Source organism: Aulonocara sp. 'chitande type north' Nkhata Bay, linkage group LG16, assembly GCF_057382095.1.
Source record: "Aulonocara sp. 'chitande type north' Nkhata Bay isolate Kocher_YH1m ecotype deep benthic linkage group LG16, A_spYH_male_GT1.1, whole genome shotgun sequence".
NCBI lineage: Eukaryota > Metazoa > Chordata > Actinopteri > Cichliformes > Cichlidae > Aulonocara > Aulonocara sp. 'chitande type north' Nkhata Bay.
The window spans coordinates 12,693,377-12,712,088 of record NC_141359.1 but is presented as its reverse complement, the minus strand read 5'-3'; the positions used below and the strand labels follow the sequence as shown (position 1 = coordinate 12,712,088).

General features: G+C 40.9%; 1 protein-coding gene across 2 annotated transcripts in view; it reads left to right on the top strand.

Moving 5' to 3' along the window:
- The window catches only part of LOC147311127 (SH3 domain-binding protein 4), a 49,360-nt gene that overhangs the window by 16,860 nt on the left and 13,788 nt on the right, over positions 1-18,712 (top strand). The window contains exons 2-4 of one of the 2 annotated variants that reach the window (XM_086266772.1): positions 6,238-6,459; positions 7,221-9,577; positions 9,808-10,705. In XM_086266772.1, the coding sequence (XP_086122898.1) occupies positions 6,336-6,459; positions 7,221-9,577; positions 9,808-9,816 (2,490 nt within the window). In that variant the 5' untranslated portion in view covers positions 6,238-6,335 and the 3' untranslated portion in view covers positions 9,817-10,705. Of the gene's footprint in view, positions 1-6,237; positions 6,460-7,220; positions 9,578-9,807; positions 10,706-18,712 lie in introns of those variants that run through there. The other variant, XM_086266770.1, reaches the window with a different exon arrangement.

Below are 18,712 nucleotides of genomic sequence, written 5' to 3'. Positions count from 1 at the left end.
CCAGAAATTAGAAAATACATTGAAAACTGAATATTCTCACATGTATTTCATAGATGATGTAATACTTGCTGTAACTTTAGACAATAATAGAAAATGTATTTTTAAATGTCAATTAGATGAACAAAGCTGCCAAATTTGTTGAAAGTCAAGAACAGCCTGAGACTGTATACCCCCACCAAGGCTGGAAATAACCTCCACTCTAAGCATGAATTAGTCCCTGGATCCAGATACTCTTGATATTTTCTTGGAAACTGTCTCCCACTTTTTCCTATTTCGGATCTACTAACTCTATTAGCTTGCACTCATGCAGCTTTCTGCTCATATACTGTACATCTTCATCAAGTCTTTATTTGCTCAAGTGTTTCTGTCCACACACTTGGTTTGTGTGCATTACTCTTTTCAGAGAGCCTTATTTAGCTGAACTGCCTCCACAGTCAGGCTTTAGGTCTTTACATAAAATTCTTCACAATCGATGAAAATAAAAGACTGTTACTGTGTGTTCTCTGGTCACTTGTTCTGCATTCATCTGTGTTTGTTCTACTGTGGCTTAGAGGAGAATACCAGCCACAGCTTTCCTTTTTGACACAATCCTCCCAATGAGAAACATGAAATTGTGTGAAACTGTTATGGAAGTCAGTTAAAGCAGTTACACTTTGCAGAAATGTTATTAGAAAAAGTCTGGAGGGAGAGTTTTTGACATGTTGTTAGCAAAGAAGCTGTCTGAGCCTCATTATGGCCTCTCCAAGCGCCTTATTACCAGGCAGCATGTTGTGATTTGCATGAATAGAGTCTTCTTGTTGCGCTTTCTCAGATATACATGCCAGAAGGACCTCGCCCACCATTGTTTTACAGTGTTAAACAGTGCAGGGTGGTCCGGCTGAGGTTTGGATAGCTGCTGCTGCAGACCACCCAAAGTTTACATCTGACCTCACCTCACCCAGGTCTTCCCACTCATTTCAGATGAGATCCAGACAATATGCCATTGAGCAGAGCATACTAACATTGGTTTTGAGTTAATAGTGAGAAAACTGTCTTTAGGGCTGGACTAATGAGGATTATAGTGATATTTTTGGATTAAAGCTAATTTTTTTCTTCATGAACCTGTTTGTGCAGTGGTTTATATTCAGAAAGGAGCTTTAAGGATGGCTGGAAATCCAATAAGACATCAGATAAAACAATAAATGGGGACACAAGTTAAAAAAAAAAATCAAATTAATGGTCAAAAACATGAAGCTGTACTAAAAGAGTGGATTTAAAATATGTATAAAGCTGTCACTACACTCTACTCCTCTCAGAGCCACATCAGGCTGTTTCAGCAGCTCAGAGCTGCCAAGCAAAAATGTGCCCCACCAGAGGATTTTGGCCTGAACGTTGGAAAACCTAAAAACGGCTCGTGCAGATGACCCAAGGGACCCACTCGCTTCATCCAGCAAAAAACTCAGACATGGACTATATTTTGGCACATGAGCATGTAGTCTTGTGTAAAGTCATAAGAGGCATTCTTATAGCCGATACAATTACAACCAGTGCTACAGCTTTAATATTGGTGTAATGTACATGAGTAATCATCTTAATTAAAATTGCCTCAGAGCTGTTATTTTGGCCACTTGTGGGCAGCAGAAGTGAATTATGATAGCAATATTATATCACCTTTACTGGTGGCAAAAATGCTCATGAATGGGAATCTGATACTCACTTCATTTGGTTACCTCCAATACCAGAGAAAATACTGAAGTGTTTAGCTGGTCTACTGGCAGTTCACCTGAAAAATGTCTTTTAAAAAATTCTGGCCAGCAGAGGCCAAAAATGAATGTGCTAGACCTGCGTAAGGCTCCATTCACACAATTCTAGAGACTGGCTGGCGTGTACCTGGTAGGGTCGTAAGTATTCCTCAACTGCTTGCTGGCAGTTGCCGTGAAATCAGTTGTTAAGTTCCAGTCACACAGCACTAGAAACTAGTCAATCCCCCAGTAACTACCATTCATTAGTGAAAAATGTGTATTCCTCGGTAAATGTTTGTGGGATGTTGCTTGCTGTCACTTGGTGAAGTGGTCACCAGTAGGGCTGCAGCAGTTCGTTGCCAATATCGATGATGTTGACTATGAAAATTAGTCGACGTGAAATTTTACTGGCGACACGTCATATACTATTACCACGTAAATGTATTAGTATATAGTAGTTAATATTTTTTTTTCTGATGATCCTATTGAGTATTGTTAAAAACACATTTGATTATTTTCACATTCATATGTTTCCTAAGTCATTACTTTAATTTGCTGTGAGACGAGACAACAGGGTGATATTCACAGGTGGGCAGACCTGAACATGTGAGGCACTGGAGCCTAGAACAGGAGGTTTGCCCGCAGGATGAGAGTTATTGAAATGATCGTTGACTAATTGACTAATTGAAGAAAAATTGGCAGATTAGTCAACTACCAAAATAATCTTTAGTTGGAGGCCATTTCTTTAGATGGAAGATATCTCCAAACACTCCATTTCGTGCTGTGCCTCTCTGAATCATGAAGTGAACATGCATGTATAAGCTGCAGTACCAGCAGGGGAGATCATATATTTAAAGCCAAGAAGCTCCTAGCGACCAAAGATAGTATGAAGTACAATCCTTCTATGCTAGTAACGATTAAGCTAGGCGGCTAATATGTATTTATATGTAAATGTGTTAATAATGTCTGTTTAAGCGCTTTCCCTTGATAATTTTCATTTTGGTTTGAAAGAAATATTTCCCTCTGCTGTTACTGAGCTTACTCAGCTTCTGCATGCGTGACTGTGTTATAAATAGGCACAGTGGACTGATGTATCTATTATATGCTTGACCTTAATACTGGTTTGAACAGAGACCTTTCATTAAAAGTTGCACATTTAAAATGTATCTGCTGCACCAGTGAAGTGTCTCTGTTTCTAGTATGTGTCACACTTTTTCGAGTTTCACTTAGGTTAGGTATGTAGCGAGTGTTTGCAAACAAGTCAATATCTTCCATGCAGTCTGCTAGTGACTTAAACAATCTCAGGGAGGGTTTTGGTGCAGCATTTTAATTCTGATTGTGACTCAGCGATGACCAACAGCTTCTAGCAACCACTCACCAACTGGTTGGAGAATGCACATTTTTTCCAGAGACTGCTAGGGAGTTTCCAACCATTGTAAATGAGGCCCAAGCTAACAAAGAATATAACATTTGTGGGCCAGACAACTAAAAGAGGCTAAAAATTCTAGTTAAAAAAAAGAAAAGTTAAAAAATCTATCCTAAATTAACTTACAGTCAGTAGATATGCTTACCTGTATTTGCAGCTCTATATGCACATAATTTCCATGTACAACCTTCCCACAGCAAACTGGCCATATTCTTTGACAAGTAATTTATCTTGTTGAAAACACTAACTAAACAGTAGCCCCACAAGAACGTGTCAGTGTTTAAACTAAAGACAATAAAGTAATATTTATGACAGTAGTGATAATGGCCTTTGTTGCTAATGTGCCTTAGATTCCATTGCCCAGCCTGTGCTAATACTGAGAACATGGCACACAGATACAGTTTTAAGGGTTATAGCACAAAACAAAACCATACTTAATGTGCTAGAGAGTAATGAAGGTTAATCACGCACACCTTTATGCATTGCTACAGCTATAAAGTGAATCTTTGTCTCCCAGCAGGATAGAGATTAATCATAAGCTGGTATTTGTTGAGCCTGTTAGGACTCAGAAACCCTGCATGTGGTTTTATGGGGATACTATAAAGTAGCTGATGCTGCAGCTTTTATATACCAAATTAATAATTTTGCTTCAGTGAATGGGCTGTTAATGGTTTCCAAAGCATAAGACAGTAATTTCCCCTGATGTTCTAAATGTCAACAGCTGACAGTGGGAAGCTGTAAAGCTGTGACTTCTTGTTTTGGAGCTAAAATCAAACTTTAAAAGCAGAACCTAAAGCAGAACATCTGTTTGTTTGAACCTCTTCCTATCCCCTTTGTGTCTGAAACAGTCTGTATATCTATGTTTTATGTGAAGCAACAGAATGAACTGAACTTGAATCTTTAAATGCTTCAATGAGTGTGATGTGAAACAAAGAACATACATGTCCTGATTGAACAAATTTAAACTGGAGCGCTCAAACTTTAGAGTCCCAGTTTAATTAAGCAGTTACACACGTGGTGCACATAAGATTCAAAGAAGCCTGTAAAACTTTGGCTGCAGTGTTTTTGATCTAATGTTTGGTGTACGTGTGTGAGTTAGAAGCACACCAGGGTTGCATGCAGCTGTCTAAGAGGATCTCTTGCTGTTATGTGATGAAATACCCTCAGTCACCTTTTTCATTGCACATTGTATAGGTTTCCATAAACTGTATTTGTTTTCCATTAGAAATTCTGATTTAATTCAGTAGATCAATCAAAATAGTTCAAACTAAGATAACTGTTAACAAAGCAGAGAACAGGAAATTGGCTTTACCAGATTTTATGAAGGTGAATATTAACATCGTATTGATGTTAATGATAGACAAAGTGTGTCTGACATCTGCCAAAGTTAGCTGAAGCCAGAATACTGAAATGGTTCATATATGGTGCTTTTGTACTTGAGCAATCGAAGCACTTTACACAAGCTACACCTAAGTGCTTTCTATTTAACATTGTCACGCAGATGAACACATCAGAGCAAGTTCAGTATCAGGATTCTTTGGCATACAGACAGGAGCAGCCATGGATTGAACCACTAACCTTCAGATTAGTAGATGACCTGCTAAAACTCCTGAGCTACAGCCCAGTGAAAGACTGGATGTTTGCTTGTATAGTGCAGTACAGCTGCAAGTCTTCCTCGGCCTCTTCCTCCTTGCGCTTTATGCCATCTTTGAGCTGACTGTGTTATAAATTATGGATTACAGTGAAATGCCTGGTGTCTCTCAAACTGCTATGTTCCACTGACCCATATCTGCTGTTTGCATTTCTTCACGCTCCTGTTCTTTAAGCCTTGTGTTTATATTGACTGCAGTGGGTTTAAAGTCTAGTCTGATTCCTGGCAAGGACTGCAAGAGCAGACAGAAAGTTATACTAAACGTCGCATGATGCATCTACAAAAAACAAGAAATATTACAATGTGTGGAAATATGTGCCACGTGTAACTCACAAAGAGAAAATAAAAGTCCAATTATTCTATCCTAAAACTATATCAAGAGACATTTCATTCAATATTTGGTATTGCACTAAAGGATGTTGAACACAAGCTATGTTGTATCGTTCACATTTTCCTGTGTGAAAGTATAAACTGCTTCACAGACAGACACACAGTTACTACAGCAACTGAGCTCTTAAAACGTCTTTTTTTTTTTGAAGCACCACAGACAAGCTGGAGCATCAAAGGTGAATGAATCAGTTTCTGTTGTTTCCACCTGTATAGAAATGCTGTTTACAGAATAGTTTCAGTTTTAAGATGAAACTATATTTGTAACAATTTTTTAAAGATTTGTGTCTTCAGCAGGAACCAGACAGCCTGGGGCTGAGAAACTAACATTTATTTGTTTTGGTATTTTTGGAGGATTTATTAATAGAAGGAAAAAATACAGACTACTAATCTTAACCTTTATCAGTGTGATAGTAATCACTTTGGAGGAAACACTGATCCTGTGTTATATTTATGTCTTTTAGTTAATTTGAATCCAACAGCTAAGAGTGGACAGCAGTGTGAGTTTGCCTTCTGTTGACCAAAGATGAGGGAATATTTTGTGTTTTAACTTGATCATATCTGGCAGCTGACTTGTCCCCTGAATATAACCCTTCTGCGTTTTAGATTTTAGAAGCTCAAAAACAAGATAATCTCTTTTTTCTTTCGAGTATGTTAATTATTACAGAAATAGTCTTATCACTAAGGAGAAGGTTAGTCTGAATAAATAAGATAACATTTATGAAGATTAATTGCTATCATCGCCCAGGCAGCCAAAACTCATGCGTGTGCTTAATTTTGTATTCTACTGATGTTTATTTTCTGGGCTGAATCTGTACATGAATATCCTGAACTCCTGAAGGAGCATCAAAGAGTTTAGGAGACTTTAATCATCCAAATAATTTTGAACATCCACTATAGCTATACACACTGGTGTTTAGTTTGTCTTAAAGAAGACAGAAAACCAAAAACATTCAGATTAAAAGATTAAAAATCTTACTTTGAGAGGACGCATTGGTATATTCTAAATAATAATTAATAACTGCTGACTCAATATATTCTCTGTCTTACAGTGATCATGGGAGGCTGTTGACATCTGATCTCCCCGTTAGCTCAGAGGACGCTAGAGTAGCTCGAAAACACCGCCGGGTGTGCAGTCACTGGTCCAAACATGGCTGCCCATCGAATCAGAGCCACGACGAACAACAACGCTTCCCTGCCTCGCTGCAAATCAGAGGGAACGCTCATCGATCTCACCGAAGGAGTGTCAGAAGCCAGTCTCACCGATGTCAAAGGTCAGCAGGCCTGAAAAGCGTATTGAAATTAATGACACAAGAGTCATTTATTTCTTTTTTTCTGTTTTTCTCTCAGGTTTGAAGTACTTTACTTTAAATAAGCTGATTACAATTTTTCAGAGATAAACTTTGATAAATACTACTTTTAAGTGCTTTTTAGGGTAAATTTTTCAGTATTGTTAAAACTAGGAATAAAGTTTAAATAAACCCCAGACTCAGCAGTGAACTTCTTTAGATGCAGACTCTGTTTTGTAGTTGTGTTTATGGGGATTATAGGTACTATCTTTGATAATTGTAGAGCTCTCTGTAAAATCCTGTGTAAACAACTCCACAAAGAACATTCTAACTCATTCCGCATTGAGCCATCATTCTGCCATACATATTGTTGTTAAGTGTAGGTAAGATACACAGGAACCAAACCCCCCCCCAAAGAAAACAACAACAACAAAAAAAAACAAAATAGGGGCATGAAATAGTGAGAGAGCTTTCCTTCCATGTCTGCACATCTGTTAGTGACACTCCATAGCTGAATATAAATGGCCCAGGTTCTGCATATGTAGACAAAAAATATTTAGTTCTTGAAATAATTTGTAATAAATAAAAATTTGTTAAAGCCCTATTTCTAGAATTTTAGAAGTTAACCCTACTTCTCTATAGAAACACTGAAAAGTTGATGACTAGCACTTGCCTTATATACATAATGATGTATTTCACCACAAAAATATCACACTTTCATGTTTTATTTTTTTTTTTTTTTCCAGTGCCTTCTCCCAGTGCCTTACGACTGGACACAACTGCCTCCTTTGGCACTGCCAGGGAGGTTGTTGCCATTAAGGACTACTGCCCGTCTAGCTTCACCACCCTGAAGTTCTCTAAAGGAGATCGCCTCTATGTTCTGGACTCGTCAGGAGGAGAGTGGTGGTATGCCCACAATAACAAAGAGATGGGTTACATTCCTGCAGCATATGTGGAGCCCATTAACTACAGAGACTCGTCCTTCAGCGACAGTGGGATGATTGACACTGTGGGAGACTGCAATGAGGAGGCAGCCAAAGAAATGGACCTTCTAGGCGAGTGGGCAGGAGTGATTCTTAAACCAACCACCTTCCAAAATGGAAATCCTTTTGCAACTAACCATACCTCTACAAATCCCTTTCTAAACGGGGGTCCCCAGAGCTCACTTGATCAAAACAGTAATGAAAAATCAGTTGATCTTCTTCTGTTTGATACCGTCACTCCATCGTTGCCCAAGTCCACCAGCAGCACTGTTGACATTAATGGTTTTGGCAGCGGTGTTATCAGTTTGAACCCTGTAAGTCCTGTGGGGGTCGGTCAGGTTATGCGCAGAGACAACCCGTTTTTTAGAAGCAAACGTTCCTACAGTCTGTCGGAGTTATCCATCCTGCAGGCACAGTCCGATGCTCCTCAGGCCTCTGCTAGTTTCTTTGGAGGCCTTAAAGCACCAGCACCAGAGCAGTTTCAGAGCAGGGAGGATTTCCGGACTGCATGGCTTACACACCGCAAGTTGGCCAGGTCCTGCCATGATTTGGATTCCCTTGGCCAGAACCCAGGCTGGGGCCAAACGCAGCCGGTGGAGACTAACATCGTATGTCGACTAGACAGCTCAGGCGGAGCTGTCCAGCTTCCGGAAACCAGCATCAGCATCCATGTACCAGAGGGCCATGTCGCCCCTGGGGATACACAGCAGATCTCAATTAAAGCTCTGCTAGACCCACCGCTAGAGCTCAACAGTGACCGCTGTACCACTGTCAGCCCTGTGGTGGAGATTAAACTCAGCAACATGGAAACCAAAACCACTGTTACCCTGGAGATGAAAGTGTCTGTTGTGGTAAAAATGGAGAGCAGGCAGACTACTGAAGTCTTGTGTGTACGAAGTGATTGTAAAGAGGGACCTTACACTCCTGTTCCTCAGGCATACATGTATGGAGACACAGTCCAGGTGTGCCTGGATAACCTTGAGCCATGTATGTACGTGTGTGTCGTGGCTCAGGCTCAATCCTTATCTCCAAATTCCACAGTTTGGGAGCATGTGGTTAAGAAGATAACTTTGGGAGTGTATGGTCCCAAACACATCCATCCATCCTTCAAAACAGTGGTGGCTATGTTCGGCCATGATTGTGCGCCAAAGACACTGTTGGTGAGTGAGGTTGGCAAGCAGGCCCAGTCTGCACCACCAGTTGCTCTCCAGCTCTGGGGCAAACACCAGTTTATCCTGTCCCGACCGCAGGACCTTCGTGTAGGAGTTTATTCCAACATGGCCAATTATGAGGTAAAGGCTAGTGAGCAGGCCAGGGTAGTTCGAGGATTCCAAGTTAAGCTAGGCAAAGTCAGCAGGCTTGTCTATGTCATTGCATCACGCGCAGACGATGTGTCGGATTTCACCCTAAGAATCCAGGTCAAAGATGACCAAGATTGTATACTGGCCCAGTTTTGTGTCCAGACACCAACACCGCCACCCAAAGCAGGCCCAAAGACATCAGCGCAACGGCGATTCCTGAAGAAGAAGGAAGTTGGTAAGATTGTCTTGTCTCCTCTTGCCATTGCCACTAAGTATCCTGTTTTTCAGGACAGGAGAATAAACAACCTGAAGTTTGGAAAGTTAATCAAAACTGTCATACGACAAACAAAAAATCAGTACTTGCTTGAATATAGGAAAGGAGATTTTGTAGCTCTGTTAAGTGAGGAGAAGATCAAGCTGAAGGGCCAGTTGTGGACAAAAGAATGGTACATTGGATATTATCAGGGCAGAATGGGACTTGTTCATTGTAAGAATGTGCTAGTGGTCGGCAAAGTTAAGCCAATTTACTTCACTGGGCCCGACCTCACAACCTCATTGTTACTTGAGCAGATACTGAAGCCCTGCAAGTTCCTCACATATATTTACGCCTCTGTAAGAACTATATTGATGGAGAACATTGGCAACTGGCGAGCATTCGCAGATGCACTTGGATATGTCAACCTACCCTTAACGCATTTTTGCCGCGCTGAGCTGGACAGCGAACCAGAGAGGGTTGCATCAGTGTTGGAGAGGCTGAAGGAAGACTGCAACAATGCCGAGAGCAAAGAGAGGAAGTCCTTCCAGAAAGAACTCCTGACAGTAAGTTACTACCTTGGCATCCTCCTCTGTAGCAGTGACATAGCGTTTTCTTTGAGCAACCGATTTGAAGAAATGAAAATTGTTCTTTTCTGTTTTAACTTTTCAGTTTCATTTCGATACATTATGGCCTTCATTGGTCCAATTAGAGGCATTATTTGTTCTTTATCCCCTTGGTTGGACACTTGTTTCTTAAAGCATAATTATCCCTCTGCTGTGTTATCTTCCCACAGCTGCCTTAGGATTTAGGCTGTGGTCCAGTCTACTGATTCTGCTGGGAGTGCAGTCAATAACTGCTGTGTAGGCATCGGGGTCTAATCAGGACCGAGGAGCTATGCAGAGCAGCAGAATACTTTGTCCCCATGAGTATGCTGATCCTACAAATCCAATAGATAGCATAGACTGCACTTGTAATTTTTTTACTTTATGTGCAAATAAATCAAATACCAGGAAAGAAAAAAAAGTGTTGAGAGCTTAATGAAACTGGCTCTTACTCTGGTATGTACACTAAGACATTTCAGGAATGGAAACAATGATACTGAATTAATTAATTCTGTGAGGCTAACGTGTGATTGATGATGAGAAGTAACCCAAACTCTATTTTTTGGTGAAAAATGCATGTTTTTCATTTGTGTCAGTTCCAATTACTATGATTTTGACCAGTGGTTGTGACAACTTGGGAAACAAATCCCGTATTCTTAGGTTATCATTAGGGGTTAGGGTTAGCGATACAGCTCAGCCAGTTAGAAAGAAACACAGGTGCTTGTCAGCTCATAACAAAAACCCTTTTCTTTACGTCTCTTTTTTCAGTTGGGCTTTAAGTAGAATATCAAATGTGGAACGCTTTAGCGAAGTTTAACATTTTTAGGGATTTTACTGGGGCTTTTCTTCTAAAGTGAACAGATGTGTCTGAAGCCTGGTCATTATGCTTATGTATCGTGTTTTTTTCTTTTCAGTGCATTCAGCCTTTTTTTTTTTCTCGGAGGGGGAAAGGCCAAAATGCTGAGCTGTGCTCACTGTAAATGTGCAAACCAGCTCTGTCTGGCACTCAGTTATACATCTTCTGTCATGGAAATGTGGATTTTCGCCTCAGCGCCTCAGGCTGTCTGGATATCGAGCCTCATCCTTACATGCCTAAACACACTGTTTGTGGAACTGTGCTCCGTAAAATTTGGCATTTTTCATTTTATGACTTACATTTTACATGTCTGTGTGCCCCTGAAATATTACTTTTTAGTGGGCTGTCTTCCCTTTTGATTTGAGGCACTGTTTCTACGCTTTGTTTCTGTATCAGTACATTATCCTCCTGAGAGTTTCTCGGAGGTCACAGACATCTTACAGCTGAAGTAATGCCGAGCAGAAACACTGTAATTTGCACAGGGTTGTAAACACTAGTTAGAAACATTTATAGACAGAGAAACTGCAGTATGGAAAAGAACATAATAAAAGGTGGTGACTGAAAATATGCCCTGCTTGGTAGTTTGAACATAGGCCTGTTTTTATGTTATTCCTGTCTGGATTACACATAAACTACTGGTTACTCTCAGGACAATCAAAGCACGCAATGATCACTCAGATTCAGTATCACGAACGGTTGTTTTACCAGCGTACATATTCTCGTTTGACCGATGTGCAAATACTGCTCCCCCCCCACCCCCGAAAGCAGAATCATTTGCGTGATCAAATCTTCCCTCCTCTGGAAATTGAGCTATTTTCTGTGTCGGGGGGACATTCTCCAACGATTCGCCTGTGTGCCATTTGACGTGCCATTTTGAAATCTATTTTTAGACGAAAGAGAACCAAATCAAAAGCACTGTGGCTGCACCAAAGAGCAGTCTTTGTGTTAAAATGTATGATGCTTTTTTAGTGTGCTTTGATTATTAGTAGAGAAAAGGAACATTGTATGTATATATGCACACATCCAGTCCTGCAATACATCTTCCTTCGCAACGATTATGAGATTCAGTTTAAGCTGCACCTGTATTGCAGAGGCACAAAAGGTATTATGTTATGAGATGATTATGTTATGTGCTTATATTGTAACTTGGCCACTGATGTATGCTGTGTTCCAGAGTCTGTGCTTAAGGTGACATCTTTATAAGCCATGTTTTGGTCCACCAACCGTCCAGAACAAATTTTCTGTAGTTTAGAACAGAAACTGAGCAAATCTTCACACTGGAGAGGCAGAAACAAGACAACAATTTGAGACTTACTTCTGCCATGTGAGTAACTTGCAGATCTTTTATAAACCGTAACAGGAAGGCAGAACAGCAGGGAAGTCTGTCACTCAGACTAATTCCCCATACATCTGCATGATGTTTTATTCAGGAGTAAAATCAGTAGGGCTGTACTGCTGTGCTCATATTCATATGAATCCATCAATTCTTTTCTTACATTTTTTAATTTCCACAACATGTTGGAGTGTTTATTACACTTCAAACCAATTAGCTGGTTTCAATTTAAAATATTATTTCTAATATTACGACAACCGCGGGTATTTTCTGGCGCCACCATCAGGTCAGGGTGTTCTTACACTAACTAACTTAGTGTAGCTAAGTTTTTCGTTGTTGTTGTTTTTTTAACAGTAGTCAGAATACTAAACTAGGATTAAAGTGAATTTTTTTTGGTTTGCTGAGAGTGATTTTCAAAGAGCAATACAGTGCATTCTAGTGTTTTTTTCCACAAGGTTTGTTTATATCAACAGGCAGGGACAAGCTTGACTTCTCTGTCGATACCTTGGGAGTACAGCTGGAGATTTATTTCAGCTGTCTCTGTGTGACTAACTGGAGTCTGTGATTTTTTTCAGTCATTATGAAAAAAAAATCTGTGTTATAATGCTGTAAAAATGTCTCATCTAAACAAAATAAGCATTTTCTTTCTCATAATAACACAGCCATAGATGGTAGATGTTTTAAAGGAAGTAAAGGGGAGACATGCTGTGGACTACATGAACATTTAGCATCCTAAACAGTGTAATAAATGGGGAGTGATTTCAGATTTATGGACAGCTCAGTTGGCAACAGAAAAATAAAGTGGCATTATGTTAAAAGAAAGAAAGAAAAGCATTTACACCATTAATGTACTTTCCCTTTACTTTGTCTACAAACCATTTATTTGTGGAGCAGTTTATACTCCACCAGTAGACGGTAAAAACACCATCATGAGGCAAACTCACAGGTTAAATCTCAACACACTTAAACTTGATGTTAATGGGGTGTGTTTATTATTATGCTCAATTTCACCCTTTTAGATGCTGCTTTGAGCTTTAGGGAAGTTTTAAATTCTAAAAAGTGCTAGACTGTTATTTCATTTAATACATCTTTTGTGGAATTGTTTCAGTGCGTAAATACAAATAGTGGTGTGAATATAGCTTCCATCGCACACGTAATAGTTTGGCCCTGCAGGACAGTCAGATGTGAGTTTTGTTGGTATGTAAAGAGAGTTTTGTTGTTGTTGTGGATAATGGAAATGATCCAAGTTATGTCTGTTGGATCTCAAACCTGCAGATGTTTCCTGCCTCATTGTTCCCAAACTAAACAGAAGATGCAGTTGTGGACTAGTAGGCGCCTGCAATCCATGCGACCCCATTGTCTTCCTTGACCCAGACCAATTTGAACTTGTCTGAGGCAGGTGGATGATGTCTATGAACAGATTAATATTTTAACAGTAAAAATGAGCAACTATGAGAAATCACTCATCTTTGGAAAAGAGAGTTTATTACAGAGAAATGGCTCTTTCCAAAATAAAAGCTATACTATACGCTTCTTCTGGGCTATATTCTCAGCAGCATATTAAACATATCAGGTCCCCATAAGGAGAATCATGTGCTAACGGCTGTCTAAATGACTCGGGTAAAGTTTGTAGCATGCATGATTGTTGTTTTTGTCTGCTTCCACTTGTCTTTGCACTAGGATGATGTCGGCGTAAATGTGAAATCATATTCGTTGTGTTCCCACTAGTGCTGTCAGCATTAATCTGAAATGATGTTAACGCCACAACACGGCAAATCTCCGTTAACGAGCTACCGCGGATCGCCCCGTGCGTGGGGCTGGACGGCCAACACGTTAACGAGCTAACTGCGCTAATGCAGTAGTTCCCACCATGTAATTGAGCATTGCGTGGCACATCCGACATACTGTTTTACTTTTGTCCATGACGCGCTTACCTTCAGGGTCATACGTCACATGAAGACCAAAATAGTTCCAAAGGCCAGATCTGAATGCGGGTGGGGGAGGTTCAATTTGCCATGTTGCAATGAGCTTAACTTCTGTCTTGCTAGCTGGATCTGCGCTCGACAGTGCAGCCTAGGCGGAGTAGTCGAACGCAGATCCACTGAGCTCTCAACACAGACAGCAGTTGATAAAATAAATTCAAAATTTTGTATTGTTCGATACAAATGTGTACCGAACCGAAAGCACTGTATCGAGCGGTTCAATATCGATACGAGTATCTTTGCACCCCTAATATGTATATATATATATATTTCTTTGGGGTGAAACCAAAAGGAAAGGCTAACCTAAGCACCCGGCATTTTACAAAAATCCTTGCACACCTTAAATGACTGACCCTCACAGTCTGAATTGGTGTCATTAGGAATGCTGGGAAGGTGAAAATCATGGTGGATCAATAAATTACCTATCTCTAAGCTGGTGAGCAATTTAGAAGGTGCTTTGAAGTGGAAAGATTTAGAAAATCTTAGACTTCAAGGATTACTGTATTCCCTTCAGAAGGACAGTAACAAAACCTATTCCAATGTAAGGGTTTGTTGGTAGGGAGGCTGGGCCATATCATACCGTTCATGGTAATACTGGTATAATGTTGAGCAATGATAAGAAAATGAAATATTGCGATAGAATATGGGTAAAACGTGCATGCGCAGTGCCTTTGTTTTCATGCGCAAATGGCGGAAAAAGCATGGCGGCGACGCAGAATGAGAAGGGCGAAAGCGGATCGTTGAATGAAACGGATGAACCAGAATTGGTTTGTAAAAATGCTGCAACTTCAGTGGTGTGGAACTGGGTTAGCTTTCGTCCGTCAGATACAGAACAAAGCACTATTTTTGGTAGAGCATGCTAGCGGGCCGTGGTTATTACCGTGTTTTTTGGAAAATACGGCACACTTAAAATCAATATTTAGATTTTTCTGAAAATAGACAGTGCCCCTTATAATCCCGTGTGCCTTATGTATGAATTCTGGTTGTGTTTACTGACCTCGAAACTATTTTATGTGGTACACGGTGCTCGAAAGTCTATCGTAGGCAGGAACCTCGCGGAGTGATACAACATAATATTACCGTATTTTTAAGTTTTGTGGATATTATACGTGGTTATGCTGAGGATATGTCGGCTAATTTCCACTGGAAATGCCTTTTGGTTAAACTGTCAGCAAGGAATTTGCATTTGCACTGTTAAATTTTTTATATAACTTTAATGCACGTAAAAAACAGCTGCTTGTTTAAGTGAAAATGCAGTGATTTTTTTTTTGCACTGATAAAATTGTGGAGTTGTAAAGCATTTTGTCTAGTGTCAATTACACTGAACAAAAATATAAACGCAACACTTTTGTTTTTGCTCCCATTCCCCATGGGATGGACGTAGAGACCTAAAATTCATTCCAGATACACAATATAACCATCCCTCCCAAACAGTGGTCACAAATCAGTCCAAATGTGTGGTAGTGGGCACATCTGCTATATTGAGATAATCCATCCCACCTCACAGGTGTGCCACATCAGGATGCTGATCTGACATCATGAGTAGTGCACAGGTGTACCTCAGACTGCCCACAACAAAAGGCCACCCTGGAATGTGCAGTTTTGTCTCACAGCAAAATGCCACAGATGTCACAAGCAATGAGGGAGCGTGCAATTGGCATGCTGACAGCAGGAATGTCAACCAGATCTGTCGCCCGTGCATTGAATGTTCATTTCTCAACCATAAGCCGTCTCCACAGGCGTTTCAGAGAATATGGCAGCACATCCAACCGGCCTCACAACCGCAGACCTCGTGTAACCACACCAGCCCAGGACCTCCACATCCAGCAGGTTCACCTCCAAGATCGTCTGAGACCAGCCACCCAGACAGCTGCTGGAACAATTGGTTTGCACAACCAAACAATTTCTGCACAAACTGTCAGAAACCGTCTCAGGGACGCTCAACTGCATGCCCGTCGTCCTCATCGGGGTCTTGACCTGACTCCAGCTCGTCGCCGTAACAGACTTGTGTGGGCAAATGCTCACATTTGATGGCGTCTGGCACGTTGGAGAGGTGTGCGCTTCACGGATGGATCATGGTTCACATTGTTCAGGGCAGATGGCAGCTGAGAATGTCCCAGTTCTTGCATGGCCAGCATACTCACCGGACATGTCACCCATTGAGCATGTTCGGGATGTGCTTGACCGGCGTATACGACAGCGTGTACCAGTTCCCACGAATATCCAACAACCTCGCACAGCCATTGAAGTGGAGTGGACCAACATTCCACAGGCCACAATTGACAATCTGAGAGACTCCATGCGACGATGTGTTGCACTGCATGTGGCAAATGGTGGTCACACCAGATACTGACCGGTTCTGGGTCCCCAGACCCCCAATAGCACAAAAAACTGCACATTCCAGGGTGGCCTTTTGTTGTGGGCAGTCTGAGGTACACCTGTGCACTACTCATGATGTCAGATCAGCATCCTGATGTGGCACACCTGTGAGGTGGGATGGATTATCTCAATATAGCAGATGTGCCCACTACCACACATTTGGACTGATTTGTGACCACTGTTTGGGAGGGATGGTTATATTGTGTATCTGGAATGAATTTTAGGTCTCTACATCCATCCCATGGGGAATGGGAGCAAAAACAAAAGTGTTGCGTTTATATTTTTGTTGAGTGTATATTGTCAGTTATATCGTTATCGCAAATTTTCAAATGTATATCGTAATAAATATTTTTGGTCATATTGCCCTGCTCTAGTAGGGTCCAGAGGTTATAATTGATCTGATGGGGGTTGTAGGAAAGATTTATTTAAGGCATAGACTGAGCAGGCTGACACATAAGAATAAACCTCCCTTTCCAGAGCAGACCGTCAGAATGTTTGTTTAATAAAGTTTCTGGTTCAACTCACTCGAGGCTGGCATGCAAATCTCACAGCATTGAGCCCATTGGATTACTTGAGAGTGTATGGAGGAGGGAACATAAAGACAGTTGGGAGGGCCTCCTCCTATGTCTGGATCATGTTGTCTGGTCTTGGTTGACTGTGGCTTCATGTCAGTCTCTCCATGTTAGTTCACCCATATTTATGGGAGGAGCATCGGGACATTCTTTGGGAATCTGTGTCTGGTATTACATCCCTGGATTTCAAGCAATAGGTAAAAGGAAATTTAGAACACCCACAAACAGTCCCTACACAGCATGACAAGGACTCGACCTCTTAGAGCTGGGGTGTCAAGCTCCAGTCCTCGAAGGCCAGCATCCTGCTTGTTTTTAAGATATCCCTGCCCTACCTGCTGCTGGTTACCTGGATCAGGTGTGCTTTGCCAATAAGAAGGAACCAATGTTTCCACTCCCTCTGGGGCTAGCTTAATGGCAACATCGTTGTTCTTTTCAGATGAAGATAGACAGGATGTAGCTTACCATCTGAGCCAATGTTCTGGGAGATTGATTGAGTAAGGGAGGCATCTACATCAATAATCTAAAAACCTGGGGGAATAGACAGGTTTGGAAGTCTGTATCGGCTTCTGGAGACCAGAGAAAGGAGAGAGTTGGTGTGGTGAGCATAGCTAGAGGAGCCAGAGTTCTGCTGTTGTTCTGCTGCAGGAAAGCAGGGTAACTAACTGATAAGCAGGCAGGTAGGTTGATAATCAAAGTCCAATTCCAGTTTAGCTTGGAAGTCAGTTGTGAATTCTTCTTGGGGGCCACATGGGTATGAAGCACACACTAAGAGTTTCCTAAAGATGAAAACAGCGGGTATGTATTTGTGAAAAAACCAAAGCATGAAAAGAAGAGTCTAATGTTACAGCTACTGAAGCTGAACTTGCTGGGGAAGGTGGATGGGAGAAACCTGCCTTTAAAAGCACAGAAGTGTGATAAAGAATGGGCATGAGGTGTGTGCATCCAGCTGCTTCACAATCTTATTAACTTCCATGCACCAGGGCGGCAACCTGCACACACACGAGAACACTCTCCAGAGCAAGAGAGCGTGACACTAAGGGTTTTGTGACAAAGATATGTCGGGGGGAAAGGTTGAGATGTAGAATGAAAAATGTCTGACACAGTGTAAAATCACAGATTTCTAACTTTTCTGATTTTTTTTCATGAAATCTGCAATTAGGTCCAAGTATAATCAAGTTTCTGTTAAAGGTTCTATAAGTGAGAATTAGAAGCCTGATATAATGTAGCGGCAGCTAGTTTTTTCCTATGAAAATATATACAGGAGCAGAGAATGAAGTCACTCTCCCTCTGTGTGTGTGTGTTGTAATCTGAGATTTTTTTATTATATGTTTTGGTAGCTAATCTGTGTGTGCATGTGTGTGCATGTGAGACCCTCCCTGTGAAACTGTTATGGAAAAGCAAAGAGAGAAAATGATGTGACGTGGTTTCATTTTCAGCTCAGTGTTGATTCTGCTGGTGTTTTCCTGTGCTTCACCCACAGCAGCAGGAAAACCTCAGCAGACGATTTCATAGTGTCGGGCTGGACACCAAATTCATTCAGTGTCATTTGGTTGCATTCTGTTCACGAAGAAATTAGATTAAAAAGGAATTTCAGCAGCTTGAGAGTTTCAGTCTTGTCATAAACTGTAGTTGTTTCTATTAATTTTTCATGCTTTGTTTCAAATTGTACAAAGCTATTATCAAGCAGCACTTCTTAATGTTCAATAAAATGCTGTAGATGCCATGCAAGCATTCAGATTTAATGTTTTGGGAGATACTACTGCTGTGAGCCTAAGAAAAAGAGCAGAAAAGTTGAATTTTGACATATAACCTAAATCATTTTATTTTTTAAAGTTGCAATGCTACTTTTCTAGGGCGTTGCAAGGGATTCACATACTTCAGACACATTAAGGTTTCCTGATAACAGTACACTTATATCAAAGAGCGAGACATCTCCCTCAGGGGTTAGTAGAGACCCACCCATGTCAAAAAATT